This window comes from Calonectris borealis, chromosome 1 (assembly GCF_964195595.1).
Source record: "Calonectris borealis chromosome 1, bCalBor7.hap1.2, whole genome shotgun sequence".
NCBI lineage: Eukaryota > Metazoa > Chordata > Aves > Procellariiformes > Procellariidae > Calonectris > Calonectris borealis.
In genome coordinates, this window is record NC_134312.1 from 188829966 (window position 1) to 188855528 (window position 25563).

The 25563-nt window shown below is 42.5% G+C and overlaps 1 protein-coding gene across 2 annotated transcripts in view; it reads right to left on the reverse strand.

Moving 5' to 3' along the window:
• Positions 1-4992: 4992 nt before the first annotated feature.
• Positions 4993-25563, reverse strand: part of HTR2A (5-hydroxytryptamine receptor 2A) — a 28244-nt gene continuing 7673 nt past the window's right edge. For both annotated transcript variants that reach the window (XM_075139493.1, XM_075139498.1), the window contains exon 4: positions 4993-6482. In XM_075139493.1, the coding sequence (XP_074995594.1) occupies positions 5683-6482 (800 nt within the window). In that variant the 3' untranslated portion in view covers positions 4993-5682. The remainder of the gene's footprint in view (positions 6483-25563) is intronic.

A 25563-nucleotide genomic window follows, 5' to 3' on the forward strand; every position in this document is an offset into this window, starting at 1 on the left:
AGAGCTGGATGCAGTACTCCAGGTGAGGTCTCACAAGAGCAAAGAGAGAGAGTAGAGGGGGAGAATCACTTCCCTTGACCTGGTGGTACGCTTCTTTTGATGCAGCCCAGGATACGGTTGGCTTTCTGGGCTGCAAGCGCACATTGCTGGGTCATGTTGAGCTTCTCATCAACCAACACCCCCAAGTCCTTCCCCTCAGGGCTGCTTTCAATCCATTCTCTGCCCAGCCTGTATTTGTGCTTGGGATTGCCCTGACCCATGCGAAGGACCTTGCACTTGGCCTTGTTGAACTTCATGAGGTTCACACGGGCCCACCTCTCAAGCCTGTCAAGGTCCCTCTGGATGGCATCCCTTCCCTGCAGCATGTCAACTGCACCACACGGCTTGGTGTTGTTGACAAACTTGCTGAGGGTGTACTCAATCCCACTGTCCATGTCGCTGACAAAGATGTTGTTAAACAGCGCCGGTCCCAATGCTGACCCCTGAGGAATGCCAGTCATCACTGGTCTCCACTTGGACATTGAGCCGTTGACTGCAACTTTTTGAGTGTGACCATCCAGCCAATTCCTTATCCATGGAGCGGTCCATCCGTCAAATCCATGTCTATCTAATTTAGAGACAAGGATGTTGTGCAGGACAGTGACAAATGCTTTGCACAAGTCCAGCAACTGATGTCAGTTGCTCTTCCCTTATCCACCAACACTGTAACCCCATCGTTGAAGGCCATCAAATTTGTCGGGCACAATTTGCCCTTAGTGAAGCCATGTTGGCTGTCACCAATCACCTCCTTATTTTCCATGTGCCTTAGCATAGTTTCCAGGAGGATCTGCTCCATGATCTTCCCAGGCACAGAGGTGAGACTGACTGGCCTGTAGTTCCCCAGGTCTTCCTTTTTTCCCTTTTTAAAAATGGGGGTTATGTTGCCCCTTTTCCAGTCAGTGGGAACTTCACCAGGCTGCCACGACTTCTCAAATATGATGGACAGTGGCTTAGCAACTTCATCCATTTATGTCTGTGCAACTGTGCAATGCTATTTATTAATGCTGCTTATTAATTTTAATCTTATACTGCCACTTCTTAGTGAAATTAATTTAATTGGCTTATTTCTATTGCAAGTATGTTTCTTCTGAGACTGAAATGTTTTATACTTATCCAAAAAGTATACCTTTTCAGTAGAAGAACGGCTGTCCTTAGAAAAAGAGAATGATTGCAATGGCTCATTTTGGACCAGTTTACTGAGATAGTTAAATTCTGCAACATGCTCTTTCTCTTTGTCCAGCAAGACATTTAGAATGACTTTAGCCTTCAGCAGACATTGTACTGTGAATATGTATGGGAGAAATTAAACTAAACCAAAACAACTACTTAAGACAAAGCTCCAGTTTATAAAACAACTGATGGCATTTAAATATTTTAATCTGCTTTACCAGCAGTGGGATCTGACAAAACAATAAAGCATTGGAACACCATTTTACATTAACATTACAAAATACGGCAAACGTTTTTCTCTATGTATTTACATAAGCAAACATATAGGTATTCAAAATAGAATGCATCTCACCATCTGGCAATAATTACATAAATACAGTGCGTGGTTGGCTGGATGGGATAGATACATAGGATTTTTTACCCTGAAGTGTATAAAGGATGCACACCAGCTTAGGCGATACATGGTGAGCTTCATGTCTTTGGACATTTTTCAGATGCAGTCTTAACAGTAATAAAATGTCGATCTACTTGAAAAATTGTTGATTAAAACATTTTTTCAGACAAAGCGGGTTTTTTGGATGCAGATATGACAGACTGACTCAGCATGCTTTTCCTGTAAAGTAGGGGAAGGCCCTAACTTCTGAGCTAGTCTGTGTGAACGTCTTCTTTTTTTTGCCTGGAAAAATCACAAAAGTTTCCATTCCAGTCTGATGCATAATGAAAACACTCACTTTTTTTTGCAAGGTGGAAGTGTTGCTCTGAAGCTGGTCGTACTAAACTGTAGTGTTCATCCCAAGCGTGGGCCCAGTGCTATAAATTCTGGTTTAAAACAGCTGAACTTTGTAACCTGTCTGCTATATAATGACTCTATTAATTGCTATCTACTGATGAACGACCTCCCGCAGATCTGGCATGGTGGGTAGAACAAATTCAGACGCTGACTCTGTCATCCTCACTAAGGCAAACCACACAAAAATCTATTAACATTTTGGTGCAAGGTGGCAGAATCAGGCCTCACTAAACTGTCAAAGATGTCCATAAAGAGCTGGAGATACTGGTCTTTCTCTGCTGTTGCATTCTTGGCTTTGAGAGGCTTCTTAGGCAAAAGCTGCTCATCACTCAAACCCACCTGTCTGAGTGCTCGCAGAATTAAAACGTCAGGCATCACATATCCCTGCTTCTAAGCAAAAAATAAGTGTTATGTTACCTCCAGCTGTCAATTAAAGAAATGCTGTCAAATCTTTTAGGTCCAAAACATAGGTTTTATTTTAATAAGTTGGAAAAAAATTACTGTTCAGAGTCATCGTCTAATAAAACATCAAACAATTATTTGAAACCCTCTCTGTTTGTAGTGAAACATTCCCTGTCAGTATTTGCAACCTGAGCAATTTGACATTGTGAAAAAGGAACAGAAGGTGAAATGAAAGAGGAACGGGGGGATGGCTGATTTGTCTGCCACGTGGGCGTAATGCAGACGGTAAGTGGAGAGCATAAGCAGTGAACGCTAAATGCTCAGTAACAGTTTATCAAGCGCAAGCTGGTGAAGGAGACTGCGCAGACCAGCAACCGCACCCTGAGGAGTTTTGGGAGGAATTGAGCTTCGGAGAAGTGCAGGGTGCCATATACATCGTACAGGATGCAGGCAGGCTCTGCTCCCTGGCACAAATGGCCAATAGGACCTGAGCTGTCCGTCCCATCTGCTTCTTTCTCTTGCAAGGCCAGAGACACTTGCAGCAAGACGGGCACAAATTGCACAAAACATGGCAATTCCCTCCACGGTGGAAGCATCTGTGTTTCCTTTCCTCTCGCATGCAGGGTTAGAGACCTTTGATCCTGTGTCAGTATTCATCATATGAAGGCAATCTGGTTTGGTGGCAGATCCTGAGCCTCAGACCTCTACTCACAAAAGACCTTTGGTTTTATCACTGCCTGCTTCTTCCCTAGAAGAAGGGCCCGTTCCCAAGGGTGAATCCTCAAAACCATCACTCCAGTTGTGGAGTGGAGACATCTGAACACCAGATACGCTGTTTTGTGGGATGCCCTGGACCACTTCTGCTCTGTCAGTGCTCCATCCCTTGCCTGGCTGGCCTGTGTGATACGAGCTGGCCATTGAGCTTAGCTCAAACCCCCTGATTTGGGGTCTATATCAAACTCGTCAGGAAACAGGGGAAAGTCACTGCTCGCCCCTACTACTACGGTGGTCCTCATGCTCAGCTGCGTTTAGCAGATTCCCCATGAAATCCCTTCTGTGCCTGTGTGGCACCCCTCACACGGCACTGTGTGGGAGCAGGGTGTGCATAGGGAGGCAGGAGCAGCGAGTTCGTTTTTCCTTCTGCTGAAGCTGTTCAATTTGGTTGTGGTAATCGAGTGTACCCAGAGCCAGAGAGACCATATAAACCACCTTGGTGAGCACAGCATTTATACCACTTGATTTATCAGATGATCCTAAATTCCCAGTTTTGGGGGGAAAACCATTAGTGGCTGCAAGCCAACGGATGACATGCATGGCATCACTGCGACGGGACTACAGCACGACGCTTTGACCCAGGCGTGGAGGCTGAGGGCTGTGGAGTGAGTCAGTGTCACCATGTGCACACAGAGCTCTGGGTGACCTGTGCACGGTGGCTCTGACCTATCCCATGTTGGAGGAAATGACTCATAAAAATGGTACTTTGAGTTATCATACTGGCAAGAGAACAATAAAAGCAGTTTCTTGGAAATCAGCCAAATACCCAGGCAAGTTTTAAGTCCTCATCTACCACAGATGAGTATTTTAAGCTAAAAGTCTTCCTCTTCCAAAGACCCCTAGCTGGTAGGCTAGAATCAGATTCAGTTTCTCTCTGTCTCTCTCTTGCTTTGCCTTAGTGGAAATTTAATTTGTCTGTGAAAACTGAACAACTTCAAAAGAAGGACTGATGAAGGCATTGGAGTTTGGCTTCTGGGTAGGCAGTGTTTTTTTCAGAGTGGACAGGATCTGAGACTGGAATACATCCTGCTTCTGATGATTATGGCTGCAAAATTAATGGAACGAATCAAATGCTTAGATTTAGGTTTTGCAGGTGGATGCCACATTTATATTTCTGCTCTCCAGCAGAGTCCCGCTGGCATTGTCTACAATGCCCAAAAGCAAACAGTTTCATGACTAGGCATTTCTGTCAAGCAATGTATTTGATGTTCTTTATGTAATGTATTCTGCCCTTGGAGCTATGCAGGTGAAATACAGTGCTGCTTATAAGTCCTGTTATTTTTCAAGTGGGCCCCATTTGCCCATACATATTTCATTAAGGCTGAGTCCTTATAGTGCAAGCAACCTACCGTTCCTGAGCAATCTACCATAACAGCAAAACAGCGAAACCAGGGAAAACAATTTTGAGCAACTAACAGTTTTCTAATAATTCTGGCTCTACAAGCCCCAAAACAAAATCAGAAGGACATCTTCATAATGGCCTTTTTAACCAAAGGGAAACAATGAGAGAGGATCTGCTGCAACCTTTTACTGAAGGCTTTACTCATGCAAAACTTCCACTGACATTACTTGAGTCAGACTCTGTTGGAATCGAACAGAGGCATGGACATGGAATCGTTCCTGAAATTATTTAGCAATGTGGGGCCTGATTTTCCACTCTTCTCTCACTTCACTCCCCTGTCCACACCAGTGGGAAGGAGCAGGGAATCAAGCCCAATAATTACTTTTGAAAAAATTACTTTCAAGTTTTAAGCTGAACAGATTAAACTTTTTGAATGGAAATAAAGTACAAGACTTGAAATAAAGATTACGAATGGTGGTAGAAACAAAGAATCATTCAAGTATAATTTACCTTTGAAAATTGCTAATGTGAACTATAGAACGAATGGCAGAAAAGCCTAGTAACATTTCAGAATGGTCACTCAGAAGAAAAAAATAGCCATAAAAACACTGTTACCAAAATGTCCATATAATTAATCTATACAGGTTTTAATAGATTTTTCTTTAAGACTTTAAAATTTATTTTAAATATATATTAGCAAATTAACCATCATTTTATTTAAAATTCCATAAAGTGCTCATTCAGTTAATGATAACAAAATTTCATTGTAGCAAGACAAACTAGCTGGAGCCTACTCTGCGAGGACATCAAAGAACAGCTTAGCTTTCATTTGCAAAGAGAAAAGAAATGCGTAGGTTTCTTCACAGCCCATGTTATAATACCAGAAATTGCTTTTTTTTTTTTTTAAGAAATATATCCTTTAGAATATTAAAAAAATAAGTTTAATAAAGCCTGTGCTTAAAACAGCCAAAGTACTGTATGAAAAAAAATTGCACATTTGATACCATTTCAGCCCTGCTTTTCATCCACAAGATAATATGAGGAGTATGTGATGTTATTAGAGGGTCTCTTGAACAGGGCTGATTTTCCTAAGCTATCAGAGCTTCTCACAGCCAGGTGAAATTTTCAGCATACGTGCAGTGGTTGTCATGGCAGCTGCTGACCGTCACACACCGCTAACCTTTTCGTTCGCTGGGCTAATACTTCCCTTGGAGGTGCCATCCAAATGATGTATTCCTACTGTGACCATTGAATAATCTTTAGCCATCATTTTTGCCTCTTTTTTCAACCTCTTCATTTGTGCTAGCTGGAGCTGGCTGGAGTTATATGCAAGTGCTGGGATAGTGTTCACTAAGATCAGCTGAAAAGGTTTCTTCTCCTCCTTGTAGCGACACTGAATATAACGAGAGAAAGCTGAGCGGTAGGTTTTATTGAACAACGTATATACGAGTGGGTTGACAGCCGAAGAAAGGTAGCCAATCCAAACAAATACGTTAAGTAGTCCTCCAATGACTTCTTCATTGCATGACTCCTTGCAAATTACGGCCATCACATTGGTGATGAAAAACGGGCACCACATCACAACAAACAGAAAGAAGACAATGCCAAGAACCTTGGAAGCCTTCTGCTCATTGCTGATGGATTGCATGGTTCTTCTCCCAGAAGTCCCCACGTCTCTGTTCAAAGAGCGCTGAAAGAGTTTCTCTGAGGACAGGGAACTCTGAGGGAGAAAGCTAAATGAAGCAAACTTGGTCTTTGGGCCAATGTCATTCACGCATAGCATAGCTTCGTTCTGCAGCGACTTGATAGTTAAAAAGTAGGTGACCACCATGATGGTTAGAGGGATGAAGAATGCCACAAAAGAGCCTACTAGGACAAAATTGTCATCCGCAAGTAAGCAGCTGCCTTTCTTAAACACTTTGGAGTCATCTTGTAGTCCAAAGACAGGTATAGGCATGGAGATACCTGAAGGTGGATTAGAGAAAGACGTTAAACACAATAATAAAAAACACCATTTCCAGTCTCCAAGAAAAAATAAACAGAAGCACTCTTAGCTATACACAGATATTTCTCAAAGAATTAATGATTATACAACACAAATGAACACTAACAGATAGAGCCATGATTGATAGACGTCCCAAACCAAACTGAATTTACACAGGGGAAGGAAAAATATTGCATCTCATATTTCAACAGCAGCACGATGCTAACCCTGTTGCGACATTTTGCTGGGGCCACACTAAGAAAGGATGCTGTGTGAAACATTCGTCTTGCAGAAGTTGAGGTTCGTGAACTAAGCTGTGGCTCTGGCATTTGTGCTGCCGCTACTTTTACAGGCTCCCAGCAAAGAAGGGCAGGGGAAGAGCAGCGCTGGTGTTACATAGGATTTTGCAGTTGCTCTAATCTGAATTCCCTCTCTCCTTCAAAAAACCTCAGTCACGGGTAGAACACATTTGCTTCCATCCAACTGTCCCATGACAACTAGTAGCAACAAAAGTATAACTCCTTATGTTCTTGGATCTTGGGCCCCCTGTAGTGATCTCCAGACTTGCTCCTGGGTTCCTGCCACCTTGGCAGAGGCTTTTATCAACTATGATCAAGATGATATCGTGTCTTTCTTTTCTGGGGTGGTCTTGGGCTGTTTTTTGTGAAAGGATTAAATGTGTTTTGGGTACTGGTTTCTGACTAGGTTGTGAAATCCTGATTTTAGGAAGAAAGGTAAATTTTTGTCATAGGTCTGAGAGTAATCTTTCATTGGATCTTTTTCGTTTCTCCCTGTAATCTCCATACAGTCGACACAGTCTAAATGCTAAAAAAACTTTCCATAGCAACGACTGGAGGAACGATGCGGACAAATTAAGCGCTGAGAGACACCAATATTAGACAGCCTGAGATGTGGTTCACCCTGCAGGACTGTGAAGATCCCTTTACAGCATTGCCAACCGCTACAGGTTTCCTCTCTCTAAGCACAGCCCTGAAGGCAATGGCAGCCGTGCAAACCTTGTCTTCCTCTGGGGCATGTGCTACGTCCTTGTCCTGTCATGATCAGCAAGGCCAGGTGATGAAGTCCATTCTCCTTGCACGGCTCCATCTGATTCAAGCCCACTCAGCCATTTCCTCAGGGACTTCTGCAAATGCTGCTAGTGTCTGATAAAAATCAAACAGCTGCTGTTTCTTTGGTTGTTGGTTTTGGGTTTTTTTCAATATCTGTCTCCTCCCCTCCCCCCAAATGGATGCTGTCTCTCCGAGAGAGGCAATGTTCAGACAGCAAAAGGGATGATGTGCTGTGAAGACAGCAGAAGTGGAGCTGTGAAGCAGGGAGCGATAATGCAGCCCTGTTTGGATAAAAGCAGCTAGGAGTCTGACTCCTGTGGAAAGTTAGCATAACCTGGGAGTTTCAGTCCCCTTGGCATCTTTGAACAGAAATCCCAGATGCTGTATTTGGCTTCTGAGGAAGAAAAAATTAATTACAGAATAATTTCTTATGATGTGAGGATGATATTGTGCCCTACCTTGTCCCCTGTGTGCCCAAGAATGTCCTTACTGGTTCACACATGAGTCCTGAAACTCATCCTCTCAACATCAGCATTGCAATGGTACCTCCCTCTACCTCCCTTCCTTTCCCTTCTTCCCACTCGGGTGCTTAGACTGGGAGCCCTTTAAAAGCACAGGCTGTCTCTTCATTTCACACATTTCCAGTGCCCAGCATAACAGCTCCAGTTCTAGAGGGAGGCTGTGGAGTCCAGGCACAGTACAGACCAATAATAATAACAACAGTAATAATAATATTAGACTATTATTCTCTTGAAATGTTCCATTCTTGTGGTGCTTCTGGAGCTTCTGCAAAGCTCTTTATTTTTCTAACACTACTGCTCTTTATTTTCTTAAAAACATTGTAGCTTATTTTATCTGCACAGCTTTGAACTGAGTCATGGCAATGCCTTGGGCCAATTTACAAAAGTGCTGTTCTTATCTGCCCAGGGCAGAAGCTGGTGGAGAGCCTGTGGTATTGCCCTTTCTGTTTCTGCTGCACAGCCCTAAATGCTTGAACTTGGGCTACGAGCAGCCAGTGGGTGAGGTGCAAACTCATGCAGTGTGTGGCAGCTCTTGGGTCAAGCTGATGGAAACCTCCAGTGACTCCAGGAAAGCTGTTGCCTAAAAAGGTCCGTGTCAGTCCATCTGACGGCACGGAGGGAGAGGTCACCTGCAGGAGCCACATTGCCCAGCCACGGCTGACTAATTTGGGGTGCCGAACACCTCCAGGGAGGTGGGGAATGCTTTGAATTTCCTTTTCTTTTTCAGATGAGTTGAAGGGATACTGAAGGCACCCAGCGACTCCCAGCATTACACTTCAGCTGCATGAAGACACAGCACTAGTCAGAGCAATACCGCAAGTTTCCCGTCCGGTTCTGCCCTGTACTGATAACAGCAGGGTCGTTTTTTCATTTCATTCAAAGTCCTAGTGTGAGCTGCAGAGATAAAATAAACAATGGTATCGACAGAGTAAAAAGGTGCCTTTCATTACTACAGCTGCATCAGGAGGCAGCAGCACTAGAAAGAGGAAAATTTTAGCGTAATTGCAAACTTTTTCAAGTAAAAGGCTGAAGTCAGTTACAAGTCCTCACCCGAAATACAAGGGCAGCAATTCCCCACCTGCTTTGTTTTGTTGTTAGCAGCATCTGGAGACTAGCATCTAAATCCAGATTTCTGGCTTTAAAAAATGGAAATGAGCTTCAGCTTGTAGCTGGAGTTCCCACATTTCCTTGTCATTCCTTTAACAAGCGCAGAAGAGCTGTTCACAGCAGAGCTATAGCAGGCACTGCTAGTCATGTCAGTTTTTCTGAATGACTGTTCAAGGCGTCTTTCCCCTACAGCCACAGGTAACTGGCCTGCATACACTTTGAAAATACCAGAGGTACCACGGTTTGGTAACAGAGAACATTGACAGCTGTAACCTGCTTTTTGTGTACATGCCAGTTCAGCTGATGCAAGGGATCCCACAAAAGATATTGTGGCATTCCTGCATGGAATAAATTAACTTCCAGCCCAATTCTCTCTTTTCATATCTCTACAGGGACTAAACTTATTGCTCCCCTCCCCAAAGAAAAAGAGTTTGTCCCCCTTCAACCGGTAGCTTCTGGTTTCTGTAGCATCAGGATAGCAAATCCCAGTGAGGACACAGGGACCAAATTCAAAGGCAGTCATGTTTAAACTGTAAATAAAGGAGCTTCCATGTGCAACCCATGTCCACTATTTTGATGGGACTTTTAGTAAGCATCACAGATGGCTAAGAATGTCTCCCACACGTCACTTGGGTTTGGTCAAGATCAAGCTTGACCAAAGCTTGTTATGTGTCCTGTAGACACATAACAAAAAGTCCTGGTCTAAGCTGTATTAGCATTATTGCAGCTGACTGAATTAATTCTTTAAAGATCGAAGCTGACTGATCTATTTCTCCGTGATGATTCAGATGCATAATTTCGTGCTGGTTTTATTGTCCTTGCTTTCCAGCTCCCTGCTCTCGGTGACTGTGGATGTTTAAGATGACACAGGGTGTGCCTGTGTATTCAAACGTCAAGAGAAGAAAATCAGCTTCACAAGAAAGGGTCACGCAGAGCTACCGGGTAGGGACGAGCAGGTATTTGGGAAATGGACCATGTGCAAACAGTAGATCTGAAGGAAACAACTTGGCAGGGCTGTAACAGAACAGCTATTCCACACCCTGCGTGTTCCATGTCCCTGGCTTCTGCTAGCTCAAGGTCAGTCAGGAAAAAGTCTTGATATCCCCTGAATGCTTTTTTATGGTTTATCTTACCCTGCTTCCAAATCAAACTAAGCTGAGGCACGAGGAAGCACTCAGCACAGAATGGGAGCATCCATTCAAGCACTGCGTTTCCACTTGACATTGACATTCCCACTTATATCAGAACATTTTCCCTTGCGGACAAACCCTAAATATTATGTTCCTCTGGTAGAGAGTAGTTTATTTATATAGCTTGATTTATGGACAGGTAGCTGTTTCAAACTCTATGGACTTTAATAAACAGCAAAACAGAACCCAAACAATAAAGATGAGTAATAAATCCTGCATTAACCTCAAGCATGTGGGCACAACGTCAGAATGACAAAAGGCTCTTGAAAACACCAAAGGTTAAGAAGTAAAGCGATAGCATCCTTCTTGTTGTTCTCTCAAAAAGCCTGGTAAAACTGACAAAGGTTGATTTAGTGGTACACATTGCTGGCTTGCAAATCGTCAGAGGTATATAGTAGCCATAAAACCACTTTAACTGGACAGTTTGCAGCTGCCTTGAGCTGCTGAGACTATCAATGAATCAAAGCCAGAATTTACAATGTGCCCTGCAGGATGGCACACTTGGGCTACTTAGGATGAAGAGAAGGAGGGGGGAGTGAACTGATAAAGTCAAGGTTCCTTCCGTGAAGTCTCCTTCAAGCAGAAACTGTCAGTCACATGCTTTCACCTCACATATATCCATTTCAATCAATTTGAATACAAATGAGCATTACTATGTGCCTTAATAAATGTCCAAGGGATAGGAAATACCTTTTAGAAATATCATTACAGTTTCTCAACAAAATTCGGCACCTTTATTCCCCTTCGCATGACAAAGAAAAAAGCCTCCCCAGCTGAAGTTTTAGCAGTCGCGTTGATTCAGACATACTCAGGTTATGGGCCAGTTCATGGGCCACTGCACAGAGATGGGCTGTGACGCTGGGGACCTCTGGAGGGACTGCTGCTTGGAGAAGGCCAGTCTGTCCTTAAAGCAGCTCAGTGTGGCAATATGGTCTAATTTCTTTAGAAAAGCTCATGCCTGGTATCTGATGCCTTTCTGTACTTGGAGAATGTCCTCCTTTGGTACATCTACAGAGTCAAACAACAAACAGCCGTCCACGTATACTCACATGCTATCTCCCAAGGCATGCAACGCATACCCTCAGTTTCATGTTGTATAAAAATTGCCTTGGTGCAACCCAGCCATTACATTATTTTCAATATTTTGGACTGAAATAATATTTATTCCTTTGGGCTACCATGGTGCCCTGTGTGGATGTTTGCTTGCTCTAGAAACGCAAACCACAGTGAGCCACTTGTGGGGTGACTGTGGACCATGTCCTCCTCTGAGTATCAAGGATGCAAACGTGTCTGGGGCTTATATCAGGAGCTGGAGTTTAGCAACAGCTACTTATGCGCTTTCACTTAAACATCCGCAGAAAAACCACTCAGTCTGGCTCCATGTCTCTGCTTGGCGTGTGGCACTCACCGTTACAGGAGTCATTGTTTCCCCAGACCTGCAAACACTTAGCTGATTTCTCCATGCACCTGGAAATGTTATTTCTCAGCTGACTCGTTTCCAGTCATGACAAACCTTTCATGTTGTAATTTTGTTGCTACCCAAATAGCGCCAGGCACATTGCCAATAGCAAGGTTGTTCAGTTTGCTGATGGGTAGCAGTGCAGAAGCAGAAATTTCCACCTGGGGAGAGGGGATGTTGAAAAGCTCTGGGTGGTTTGGGAATCATCATCTGAGGCTGCTCTAGTTAGCACGAATGTTAAAATACTTCTGCCTTTCCTAGTCAGCGTGGCAGTGTCCCCAAAGTTCTAGGCTAGAATTTCTCCTCACATGTGAGACAAGCATGGACCTCTTCCCTAGCAGCAGGTACCTGTGTTGGTGGAGGCAGGAGTGGGTGAGGAGTTTTCTCTCACAAATCCCCACCTAATATTTGCTTTCAGATGGATTTCCTCGAGAGCTAAGTGAGTCACAGTGCTGGTGGAGCATCGTCTCCTTTCTGCATTCCAGAGGCACCATCCTCACAGGACTAAAGTCAGAGCGGGTCCAGGAATTTTCCTTAACACCGTCTATAGGCCAAATTTAGTTTTTTGTTCAAGGGCACACACAGAGCTGGTTTTCTGTATCTTTCCCTTGGAACACTTTATTTGGTCACACATGTTCTATTTAACACAACTGAAAGGAAAACTACTTTATATTTAATTTCACATAGGGGGTGCCAGGTAATACTTGGATTATTCTATAAATTTTGAACTGGCTTTGTTCTTGGCAGCTCAGAAAATCTCTAAGGAAACATATTATTTAGCCTAGTAGGAGATATATTCAATTCTTTTTATGTGAGAAAATTATTGTAAATGATCATTTATAATAATATAATGCTGTAAATCGTCTATTTCACTTTAGAAAAACAAAATCAGAAAAGTCTTAGTGTCTTCCTGCTGTTTCTCATTTATGTCCTGTCCTGAAGCCTATTTCTTACAAGAACAGAGATGTGTGTCTCCAAATTAATTTGTGGGACTGTGATAATAAATTAAATAGAAACAGAATTAGAGGAGCATTACAGGGAGGACAGAGCAAGAAATGAAGGGCAGTTGCCCGTTGTTGACCCAATCGATTAGAAACCCAGGGCTCCAGGGTGGGCTGAGTTATGAGAGGAAACTGCTGATGGAGTCGCTTACTGCTTTGGTATAATCCTGTTCCCTTACAAAATGTGCATGCAGCCTTGTTTCCTAGAGGCAGCAAGAATCCAACAGCAGGAAGCGGTTTCTTTACTCTCGGCTTTAAGTGCTATTCCTGCCTATACACACCTCAAATCCCCTTTCTTAGCTGTGCTGCAGGATTTGTTTACAGTAGTTCTGTGTCCTTCGTGTCTGGTCGTTCTTGTTTCCTTGTTGGATTTTCCAGTCCTTCTGAGCATCTGAGGAAGGCACAACCTTTTGCATACCAATTTTTGGTGGAGTCTCTTCACCAATACAGTCTTTGCTTTTCAACTAGTGACCTTACTTTTGCTTTGGGCAGAGGTTTCTGCCAAGGTGCTTATTGGCTTCTCACAGCTATCTTAAATCAAGAGAAGTTGTTATCCCTCTGTGTAATATGATTACCCAGTCACTAAATGGACTAACAGAGGCATATAGAAGTCTACACTTATCAAAGAGCTAGAAAGAAAGAAAGAAAGAGAGATTTATAAATGTCCTGAAGAAATTTATTTTGAAAAAGGATTTAGGGACTGGGGATTTCAGATTATGCCATTCATGTATGCAGCAAGGAGCAATGGTGATCAGACCCCAGTGGTTTCAGCGGAACAAGCTGAAATAGAGAATCTTGCTATTGCAACCAAACCCTCTTAGTTTAGTGCCAGCGCAGGTCTGTCTGCACGGGCTGCCATCACCTTCTGCCAACTGCGGCGTGCAGAAGGGAGGCCTCCAAGGGGTAAGAAATTGCTGGAGAAAGCTGTGCTGCCTTGTCTGGTCTTTCATAAGGAGGCAGGCAGTCACAATTCCCAAAGCTAGTCTTGGTAACCATTTGAATATTACATTTTTTTAGTTATTCCCTGATGTGCTTGTAGTTATTCCCAGGTAATGACCTCCTTGGCCCTTGACTGCAAGTTGGCTCATTTTAACTGAAGCTCTGCAGTGCTTCTGTCTTTGTAGAGTAAAAGTGTTTCTGCTTGGAGTTAGCACACTGGTGACTTGCATACAGGACTCCCGCAGGTAAAACCTTCACCTCTAGGGCCAGCAAATAGAAAGGGTATGTTCTTGAGCAGTGGAAAGCTCAGAGAATTGAAAGACTCTATGCAGAAATTTTCATTTTAAATGACACATATACTTGAATTCCAGCTGGTTGTTTACTGTAACATTTATATCAACTGAGGCACAGAACTTTTCCTAAATAAGTAAGAAATACCAAACTGCCCAGTAAATAAATTTTTGCACAATATGGCTAAGCGACAAAATAATGTGTACCACATGCCAGATTCTTCCACAGGTCTCCCATGGATTCGATGAATCTCCCTTTTACTGTGCTTAGTTAGATCTCACAGTCTGATTCTGAGTTTTTTAGTGATGTTAAGCCTGGAGAAAGATGTCAAAAGACCTCAGTCCTAGACTTGGTAAATGTGTCAACTTTTAGATAAAAAGTAAATCTCTTTGCCTTGTGTAGATTACCATGGAAATACAAGTCATTATAAATGCATCTACAGAGAAGAAGAGGGAGGCAAGAAGGCATCTGGGCTTGCTTTTGCAGCAGAAGGCCAGACTGCTGTTTAGCTCCAGGATGTCCAGGAGGTTAAAAGCCAATAATAGAGACAGCCTAAAAATCCTTTTTCTCTTTACTGATCCAGAGGAACCCACTCAACCTGATCTCCAGGAAGGAGCATGCCATCGTGCCATCTAGAGCAAATTTGTTCACCTGAGAAAGCAACATCCCTGTGTTCCCCAGGTGAAAACTTAGCCCATCCTTAGAGACGGGACAAAGAATTTTTATGGGACTGTTTCAGCAGTGTTTTGGCACCACATTGCCACGTTACATCCAAGATGAAATTGCTCCTCCTTTGCCCTGCTCAGTCCCATGGTCCCCAGATGATGCTTAGAGCACATGGACAACTAGTGTCAGAGTGGCAATGCTGAAGGAGCACCGAGAGAAGGGCAAACCCCACTTCATACAGGCCATCTGTATGGATGTCATAACTTTCTTCTGCTGTGACCTGGGCTAGTTAGATTTGCGTCTGGCAAGAGGCTCCTCTTCCTCATTAGCCCTCCCTCCAGCTATTCTCACAGGGAAGTGCCTGAAGATGGGAAAGTCAGGGAGACCTGCCTGCAACCTCAGGTGCATTTTAAAATCTGAGAGTATGAAATATGAGAAGGAGTGGAAAGGGGCATGTCGATACCACATTAAAAGAAGCAGGGCGGAAAATAAGCACTAATTTCACACGGACACACACTCATCTGCATGTGCACACATACCTGCTCAACTAAATAACTGAATTACAAGCTGTGTTTTCATGATCTGAAGTCATCACTACTTACATCAGCCTCGTTTTGATGACTGTGTCTGTAGGTCATTAGAAACATCGGCAGTCCCCTGAAGACCAACAAGGCCAGTGCTGTGAAACCTTTAGCCTGCAGTTTGGCTGGTGTATCTGTTATCTCAAAGGTGATGTCCTGCCAGCTCTCAAGTGCATAGGGTAGAAAGGGTATAGGGTAGCAGTGGAGATCTCTGCAAGTTTTGTAGCCCTGTAGTTTGCCAATAACATGTATATTTTCATTTGGATCTGGTGAAGACTCCTGGGAGGAGTCCTCTGCCTGCACATTGTCTTGGTCTCTATCCCAGCACTCCCAGCTGGGATGGTGGCGTTGTATTTCAAGTGAGGTTGACAGGGCACGTGGCCCCAGGTGCCAGCCCTGCTGCATGGACTCCAGCTTGCCCTGTGCATCTGCCTGCACTTTAATCCCTGCCTCCCACCAGGGAAGGCCCGCCAGGAGGGAGGGAGGGTGGTGTGTCGCATGCACAATGCAAAAATCTAGGGGTGCGGGGGGGTTCTAATGTAACAATAAAAGGCTTTTAAGACATCCCACCCTGTAATTTAATTGCATTATTATTTACAATACCAATTTATTTGCAGTCTGATCTTTGGTGAGATTGAGACTTATCACTATCCCCGAGTCTGGAAAGAGTAGAGAGTAAGGCGGTGTCCGGCTAAGCGTGGACAGGAGGCCGAGGAAGCGGCTTGCCTGGGGGTTGCTGGCTGAGCAGAGCCGAAGTCCAAGGTAGCCAGACGGCAGCTACAATCCTGCTGTCAGCTGGGAGTCGGGAGGGAGCTGGGCTTAATGTTCTCCTCCAGGGGATGTAGGCTGATGATGACTGTGTAACCACTTCATCCATGGTGATTGGAAGTGACTGACCTTACGATAAAAAGCTGAATATTTAGTTTGAAAAATTGCAAGAGGTGCCACAGGTCTCCAGCCTAGCTCTCTCCACAGAGGGACGAGGTGCTACTCATTCTTATTTAAAGCTCCTGGATGGACAAACCTGCTACTTCTGTGGCTCAGGTCAAACACCCTTTTTCCTTTCTGTGTACTCAGTTAATGTTGTTTAAATTGCATTGGTGTTTTTAAGTTCCCTGTAGCAATGGTTTAATTTCTACTCAAAAGAAGATACAAATTTACGGTTGTCACTGGCTTAGGTAAATATGTTAATTTGAAAAGGAAAAGAGCCTCTAATTGGGATCAACTCCAGCCACTTGTGATATCCCTCCTGTTTAGCACAGGACCTTTTTGTATTCCATGTCAGATGGCTTGCAATGTTCACTGTTCAGGCCCCTGGGAGAGTAGATTTGGGAATAATTGTGCTTTGAGAAAGAAAGAAATACCATACGTTTGTAACAGGATCTTCCCAGATCACACGTTATCAGTCTGCTCTTTTAGCTATGAAGCTCCTGAAGGCTCCTCAGAGCTAACTTATTATATGCTATACATGCTACATACACAGTAATGCTTAAAAAAAAAATATATATAGTAGCAATAAGCTAGGAATTATGAAAAGATTTTAGATATTCCACTATCATAAGCAACTAATGTCATGGCTCCTGGAGCAGTCTAAGTGACAAGATCCTCTACTATCCCAGTTTTTATACTTCTGGGATTTGTTAAATGCTGATAATTTACTTAACTCCGCCTTAATCCTCCACTGAACTGATTTCTGTTGGTATCTCAGATTTCTCCAGCAGTGCTGCATGACCTCGTTGTGTAGTTTAAAAGGCGACTGAATGTGACTATCAGATAAGTTGTTTAATTATTATTAATTTTTTAGCAACAATTTTGCACTGAGTCTGAAGGGCACAGACAACCAAAACTGTAATTCTTGTGGATATTCTAGACCTCAGACCAGGTCCCACTTTAATCCAGGTCTTTGTCTTGTCTCTCTGTGCCTCCTGGTTGCTTGCAGAGCCTGCTGATTAAGCAAATGGTCAGCTTCTTACTAGTTATACAAGAAGATCGCACCAATGGCTGGGCTGTTTCTGGGATAGATGTGCTGATGGAATGGATAATTTGGAAAGAAAAAAAAAAGGATGAGAAGCAGTTTAGGGACCTGCACTGGTCTGAACATCATGATTCAGGATCCTGTGCTTTATGCTTCACTGCCCACCCAGTGGATAATGCCCTTCACCCTGACCGATCTGCTCTTTTGTTAAATCAGTCAGAGCCCTGGTCACATTTAGAAGATGGCAGGGTTGAAGAAGAGATGAAAAAGTGATAGGTCGTATCTGACCGTCTTTACCATCTACAGGTGTCTATGTAGGTGCTATTGCATAATCCCTAGGCTTATCTTTCTGCTAAATGTCACAAACCACCTTGAAAATGAAAAATAAATACATGAACTGCCCTTGCAACAAGAAATGGCTGCTCTGAATGCTGGAGGGACCTCCTCATGTCCTGCAGTGGTATGCAAGGCAGGGCTGGTTTTACCCCGGGAACATTCAATGTAAAACTTTTGGGGACTTTTACGCTTGTAAGGAGAAAGTTACGCTGCTCACTCAGTGCACCTGAGACCTAAAACCACACAGTATTTATCTCAGGATACTCACAGTTCAGCTCAGTCTATGATCCTAGCAATAGTGGTCAATTTGACATTTCAAAACTCAGATCTAATACAAAATCATAACAAGGGTTACGTTCTGCCAAAAGGAAACAAGTCTTCCCTGTGGGTGTGATTTGCAACATAAATGCAGGACTGAATACTGTGGAATACACAGCTCCAATCTTGATCACCCAGAAAAGACAGCCTTTATCGCGATGCCTCAGCCTACTTTCAGAACATCATAGGAATTTGACAGGCTGTTTTCCATCAGTGACTCTGGAGGACATCATAGGAAAAATTAGCTGACAGGTATTTCTAAATTTATTGTAGGTAATTAGGAATATGTTGTCTCAGCTCTGACAAAACCCCTGACTTTTATTAGCTGGGCTTCTGCTTAGAAATGATGCCAATGGCATGGGCCAGGAAATGCACGGGGAAAGTTAACTGCAGCCTGAGTGTGCGATAGTTTGCAATGTTCCTGCTAATTGGGGTAAATGTAAGGATTTCATTTTAAAGCAGAATTCTGTGATACGTTTCTCTTTCTTAACATTATAAAATGCAAAATCTGGCTTAAATAAAATTTAATTTTTAAAATACCTAAAAGAAGCTGTGAAATTGCTCTTATAATTTTAAAATGAAAGAAAATTTCTTTTTTCTTGACATTTTCTTTTATGCAATACAGTGCTACTTTAACAACACTATTTTTAATTTTGAAGGTGATTAAATGCAATTACAGTGTACAGATGACAGAGTTGATAAATCCCAACACAATTCCTTGTGCACTTCTTTTCTGCTCATTTATATTGCCTGTGGCTTCTGCTATGCAGAAATCACAGTTCCTCTGATTAGAGATGCTCAAGTAATTTCTTGGTCAATATAGGATCCCCTTTTGAGCATGCACTGTTGTAGAGACCTACTGGAAAAAGATCGGAGCAGGCCTGTGAACATGTCCTTTCTGCATTTTGCAACACCTCACATAGCACTTTCTGCAGAAAAGGGTATCCTGCGATAGGCCATGGGCTCATCCTTCCCCTTCTGGATGGGGAATCCATTCTGGATTCTTGTATGTATTGCACACTGTGCTGGGTACACGACTGACTGAAAAATATATCCTTTCAGAGAAGAAGGAATAACTTAGGCACTGTACTGTTACTGCCTTTTTTCTTAAAACGTTCCATTTACTCTGACGTATGCTACAAAGAGAGACTGGCTGATTATAGGTCATATTGCCAACCACAAACAGTTACTTATTCATTCATAGAAACCTGATGATAGGACTGGCCTGGTCCAACTGAACTTAATGCTTTTTTGCCAGTAGCTTCAAGGGGAAGAAGAACATGGTCCTTATGGTCTTCAAAGCAAAGACAAGTTTAAAAAAAAAAAAGACAATGAACAAATTCTGTCATCAGTACCTTGACTGAGGTTCTTTCCACATAGCTCTGCTATTAAAAATACAGCTCTATTGTTTAAAACTTGCCCTTAAAAATAAAACCAAAGCAGAAAGAAAAGCCACATATTAATGTTGTGACCACTCCTCATTCCTTTTTTCAACCATAAAACAGAATGTTTCTTGCAAAAGAGGTCCTCACAAAATGTCTCTGTGCCTTTTTCATAGGCAAAAACCTTCATCTCCTCCTGATAATTAGGTAATTATGCAAAGAAAATTCTAAATGTATACATAATAATTATTCTTCATTTGACAATACATATGTACTAGTATAATGTATTCTTCTCCATCCAGATGTATGCCAGGTTGCTCAATGTCTCTGATTTGGAAATGTGGCCCTATGGATTTTTACGTTGTTTCTTAATCTCTTAATTTTTAATTTGTTTCCAAATTTGGAGAATTTAGAAAGCAGTTCCATCATTACCATTCCTTTGAGCATTTTTTCATAAAGAGAAGTATAAGATTTGTAACACCTCCTTGTCAGATAACGAAAAAAACATATACAAGTTCAAAATGCAAGTTTTTTTAACTGTCACAGTTATGAGAAGGAGATATGTGTGGTAAGCTATTGGTCTGGTGGATGAGATGTGTCCACTCTTCTGGGAAGAACAAATCAAGCAAAGGATTCTGTTACATGGGAAATACGGGAATAATTTACATCAATGAGGAAAGTAAATACAATATTTCTCTTTCTCAGAACCATCTTAAGTAATGTCTCGTAACCAGAATACGTGTGCTAGCCAACTCAGAAATATGCATCACAGCATTGAATGTTAACTTCCCTCGGACAACCTACGCATGAAGTGCTTGTTTACTCATGAGTTGTCACTGCTGGTGGAGTCATTAGTACGGCAATGAACTTTCTACTGGCATAATTGTTGCTGACTACTGAGCCTAATACATTGTGCCTCTATAAAATAATGCAATGAAGATCCTATTTCTGTGAGATGGTGATGAAGCGCTAATACTTTGTTTATGAAATTTTGTGCCATGGCCCTTCATTATAGTTAATGCAAATTTCTCTGTATGTTGTGTCACAATTTTTGACAACATCTTTATGGCATTTTATTTTTATGGTGGCATATATATCCACAAATGGAAAAGGTCCCAGAGCATTGCCCAAACACAAAACCTACAATGTTTGCCCTGGAGATCCTCCAGCTGGAAAGAGCAAACAGTATGTTCACTCTCTGGGAGATGATTTCATGAGTATGATTAAAAAAAAAGAAATGTTAACTAAGGAAATGATTATAAATACTGCTAAGAATGCAAAGCCAAGTTTTCAAAAGAAGAAATGGAAGCAAAGTGAATGACTACATGGTAAAGAGAGTAGCGTAGCAGAGATTTCAAGTTTAGCTCTAGCATTTCCAAATTTAGGTGCTCAATTTAAATCTATATTGTCGGAGTACAGTGCTGTGTGTAATTATTTGCAATTTTATGTATTTTGGCAGCATATTCCATCTTATAACAAGTGGTCTTTTCCTATGCCAAACCATCCCTAAATTAGACTTGAATGAACTGGCACATTATAAGTATGTCATCTGGAAGAAAAGGAGGATGCGGTGGATCCAGAACAGGGATTCCCAACCTACAGCCCATTGCCTATTTGTGCCTTTTGAAAACAGTGAAGGGACTTTCAAATTAAAGCTCTCCTTGGCAGAAGGAGGAGTGAGCTGAAGGAGGCCAAAGACAATTCAGAGACACTGGTAGTTGTACTCTCCCAACCCCAACTTCCTTGGACCTTCGTACTCTGTAGGACAGCAAGAAGTCACGCAGAGAAATTGCAGGCTGCCTGGGAAGGAGGTGTAAGCCTCTATGTCAGCATAAAGCTTCACACTGCCAAATTATAAGAGGGCTCAGTTGCACTGGGCTTGTTTCGTAGACCTGGAGGTAGCTTTTTGCACCCTGCACTTCGGAGAACGCTGCTTCACATGCTACAGTATTTCTGTATTTTTGAAGCCTCGAAAGCAATGGCAAAATTTTAAGAGAGTTATGTGATGGGAGATATTTCACCAGCTTCATCCAGCTCCACTTTGGACTTTTTTTCTGCATGAAAGGTACTGAATAAATCTAAGTTGTTAGTAACTGGGGAGAGCAGAGACTGCCTGAAGGCAGTGAACAGATGCGTAGGCTGAGTGAGAAAGGATAAGAGAAGAGAAAACTCAGCTAAGAGGATTTGGGCTTCATCAAACTTCACATTACTTAAACCATTAACAGAGGAATAGAGAGAAATGAGGACTGAGGAATGATATATAGAAGGGCTTAACATTCATGACTGTAATTCTTTTATGTGGCCCTTTCAAGAATTTTTAAAGGAGAGAAAGATGCATTGTTGGCCACTTGCAGAGCAATACATTTCTTAGGCCCACTTAGGACTCAAAGGTGCTTTACCTGTTATTTTTCAGCATAGGCTCTATTTACAATTCTATAGATTCCAGTTAAACACTATTCAAAATTCAACTCTAATTTTTCTAGAAAGGGGAAATGCTTGGGCTTTTTACATCTGTTCTCAGTAATGACCTCTGTGCTTTAAAACAAATGGAATAATTTTCAGGGTTTAATGGGCTTTTGCCTTCAACAGCTACAAATAATCTAATTATCTAGCCACTCTCGGTACTGGATGATTTAAGAATTAAAGACACGATTAGAATCTGTTACAGTAATTAGAATCCATTTTAAAGCAATTGCCTGTGGCATTACATGGTCTAGTGAAAGAAAGGCTGCTGGCTAAATCCTCTTCTTCCACTGAATGCAAAACCAAATATTAGTACAACTTTTTTTTAACTAAGAAAGTCAAGATTTCCGAAGTCGAGTAAATCAAATTATCTGTGCTGTTTTATGCTGTTTTTAAATACTTTATATATCACTGGCGCCGACAGAAGGAAGACCACTGATTGACTGGTCTTTGGATCAAATTCACTGAATAAATTTGTGAATTTAGTGAATAAAAGGAAAATTACAAATTTAGTGAATGGAAGTGTTATTACTTAGGTAAATTAGAAGTCATAATGAAAGAAATGTGGGTAGATTGGGAAGCATTAGGAGAACTTCTGCATGCCCCACAAATCAGCTAAGAAGCCATGCCCCACAAATTAGCTAGAAGATTTGCAGGAGTCAGCGAGCAGGGGGATAAGGGTGATCCAGCTGATACAATGTTCCTGGATTTCCAGAAAGCTCTGACAACACTGTTTTGTCAAAGGCTGGTAAAAAAAATAAACTCTAATGGCAGAAGAAGAAAGGTTCTCTTGTAGAAAAAGGATGGATTGAAAGACAGAAAACAAGGGGTAGGATCAAATGGTTTGTTTCCACAGTAAGGGCAGTAGAAAGTAGCATCCAACAATCCTCTGTGTTCATCAGTGCTATTCAGCCCATCCATGACCTGTCTGCAGGGACACTGGAACTGCGTAAATGCGCTGGTGACACGCAGCTGTTGGCTGTAGAGAATTGCAGAAGGTGCTCATAAATGTCAGCTAATGGACAGCAAAGTAGCAGACAAAATTCAGTGCTAAGAAGCAAAGAGTTGTACATTAGTTGAGGGGAAACCCTATCTAAATATGCAAAACTATTTGTCATTACTCAGGAAAGAGATGAGGCCCATGAAAATGGCCAGAGGGCTGGAACACCTCTCCTATGAAGAAAGACTGAAGGAGTTGGAGTTTAGCCTGGAAAAGAGAAGGCTCCGGGGAGACCTGATTGCAGTCTTTCAAAGTATAAATAGGGCTTATAAGAAAGATGGAGAAAGACTTTTTCCCAGGGCCTGTAGTGACAGGACAAGGGGCAAGGGCTTTAAACTGAAAGAGGGTAGGTTTATGTTGGACATAAGGAAGAAAATTTTTTATGATGAGGGTGGTGAGACACTGGAACAGGTTGCCCAGAGAAGTTGTGGATGCCCCATCACTGGAAGTGTTCAAGGCCAGGTTGGAGGGGGCTTTGAGCAGCCTGATCTAGTGATAGATGTCTCTGCCCATGGCAGGGGGGTTGGACTAGGTGACCTTTAAAGGTCCCTTCCAACCCAAACCATTCTGTGATTCCATGACTTTGGAGTCACTGAGCTCAGTGTGCAGGAATGGTCCTAAAGACTAAAAGAAAGGTAGGGCTTATTAAGATGGGAATTGAGAACAAGGCGGAAAATATTACTATACCACATGAATTCATGGTGTGTCCATGTCTTGAATATTGTGGTCTGGCCACCTATGTCTCCAAGAGGGAGAAGCACTAGAAAAGATTCAGAGAAGGGTACAAAGATGACCTGGGCATGGGATACTGCCACACAAACAGAGCCTATATAGGTTGGGACTCAGCCTGGTAAAGCAATCATTGAAGGGGGCTATGTGAGAGGATGGACTAAGGATTTTGACAGTGAGGGAGCTATTGAGGGTTGGCAGGTTCCCCCTTCTTCCCCTGGTAAAATGAGCCTCTACACAGGGGAACATGACATCTTTCATTTCTTTCTCTTGCTTTTTACCCTCCATCTCGTACATCATGAAAGTTCACAGGGCACCAGCTCAGCTGCAACCTGCAGGAGCAAGGGGAAGCCAAAGGATATCTGAGGCTGGAGGGCAAACCCTTGAGAAACTCCCGCCTCTCCAAATTTGTCAGTGAGATGGCAGCCACACCGTGCACTGTGGAGAGCACGCTCTGCCCGATACCAGCTCTGTCTGTGCTAGCTGTAGCTATGTGAAAATGCAAAGAGTTAAATAATGTATAGCCCTGCCACTCTAAGTAGCACTGAGAGCCTGGAGACAGGTAAATGATACATAGAGCACCTCTTTGTTCAGAAACCATTTCCTGTTAGTAAATGATATAGAAAACACCTCGTTCTTCAGAAACCATTTCCTATCCTGAGCTGGATCGTGGCAGATCAGGAGGACAGGGTCAACGACCAACTGACAGCAAGTTGCATGGGTCATCTGGGATTTATCAAGGTTCCTTATAATACTGGCATTTTTCTTTATTCTATTAGTATAGCAATATGCCATGGTGCAAACTCAGTCCAGCCTGGCAGTGACTAGCTCAGCAGCTTCTTTATAGCTTGCTGTGTGTTTGCGTCCCTGTCTGTCCTCTGGAGCACATCACCTTTGCTCATTCATGACACAGTTGCCAGGCTGGGAACAGACCATTTTCCTTCAGCTCATCTCCCCATGCCCCTTGCTTCCACAGGACTAGCAGACCAGCTCAGCACCACTTCATTCCTGCACACCTCAGTGTGCTTGCCTGAATTAATTTGTATCTATTTGATCTACTTGCTGTTTTGATAACATGTGATGTGTGAATGAGATGGAGTTTACCTTATCAACCCACCTATTTGCCTAACATCCACCATTCCCTTTCACGTGTCCTTATCCAGCCGCAGTAAAGCAGAACTCTGTCCTTTTCACTCATGCCACACTTGAGTGCTTTCCAAGAAAATAAGGAGTTGTATTTTTCAGTTATATAAATAGGGACCGTGCTATCACTTGCCATAGTAATAACATTTGTGTCTTATCTGACCACAGTTAAAACAAAATTCTCTAGAGAGCAGAAAAGGTGTTTTTATAATGGGTAAGTTGTTATCAATTATTACTGCAAAGAATACTCCTAACTATTGAAATTAAATATCGAGATATCAAAGAACTAAACCTTCCTGCTAACAGGACATAAACCATGTTCTAACTAATAGGGCTTAAAAATATTTTTTTCTGGATTCATTTTAATAGTGAGCTAATTCAGATGCTCTGGCAGTGAGCCACTGTCTAAGGAAAGATGCTGAGCAGCGTGGACCACTGGTTTGCCCCTGGAATGGTCATTCTGGTCATTCTGTGAATTTATTTGTGTTTAAAAGGACAGTAATTTCACACACACTAAGCACAGGTACCACACACAAATGCAGACAAACAGAGTATGTACAAATTTAAGGAATGCTTGACTTTTTTATGTTACATGGATAATGCACCAAAAATGCTTGCACCTAGCAGTGTCCAAGATTGGAAAAACTGGACAGAGTAAGTAATGTGTTTTCTACTGGATTGATAAAAAAGGTGACTATAGAGATATAAGGTATGATTCATCTAATCTAAATGAAGACATCTACATCTGAGTTGCTCTAGGCTTCCTTTATAGAGCTAGGTATTTTTAGGGTGGCCTGTGCTAGACATCTACATCTGATCAGCTGAATGCACCCCAGAGCCATACATGATGCTGTTGAGCCTCACCAGGTCTTGGAGAATGCAGAAGTGTCC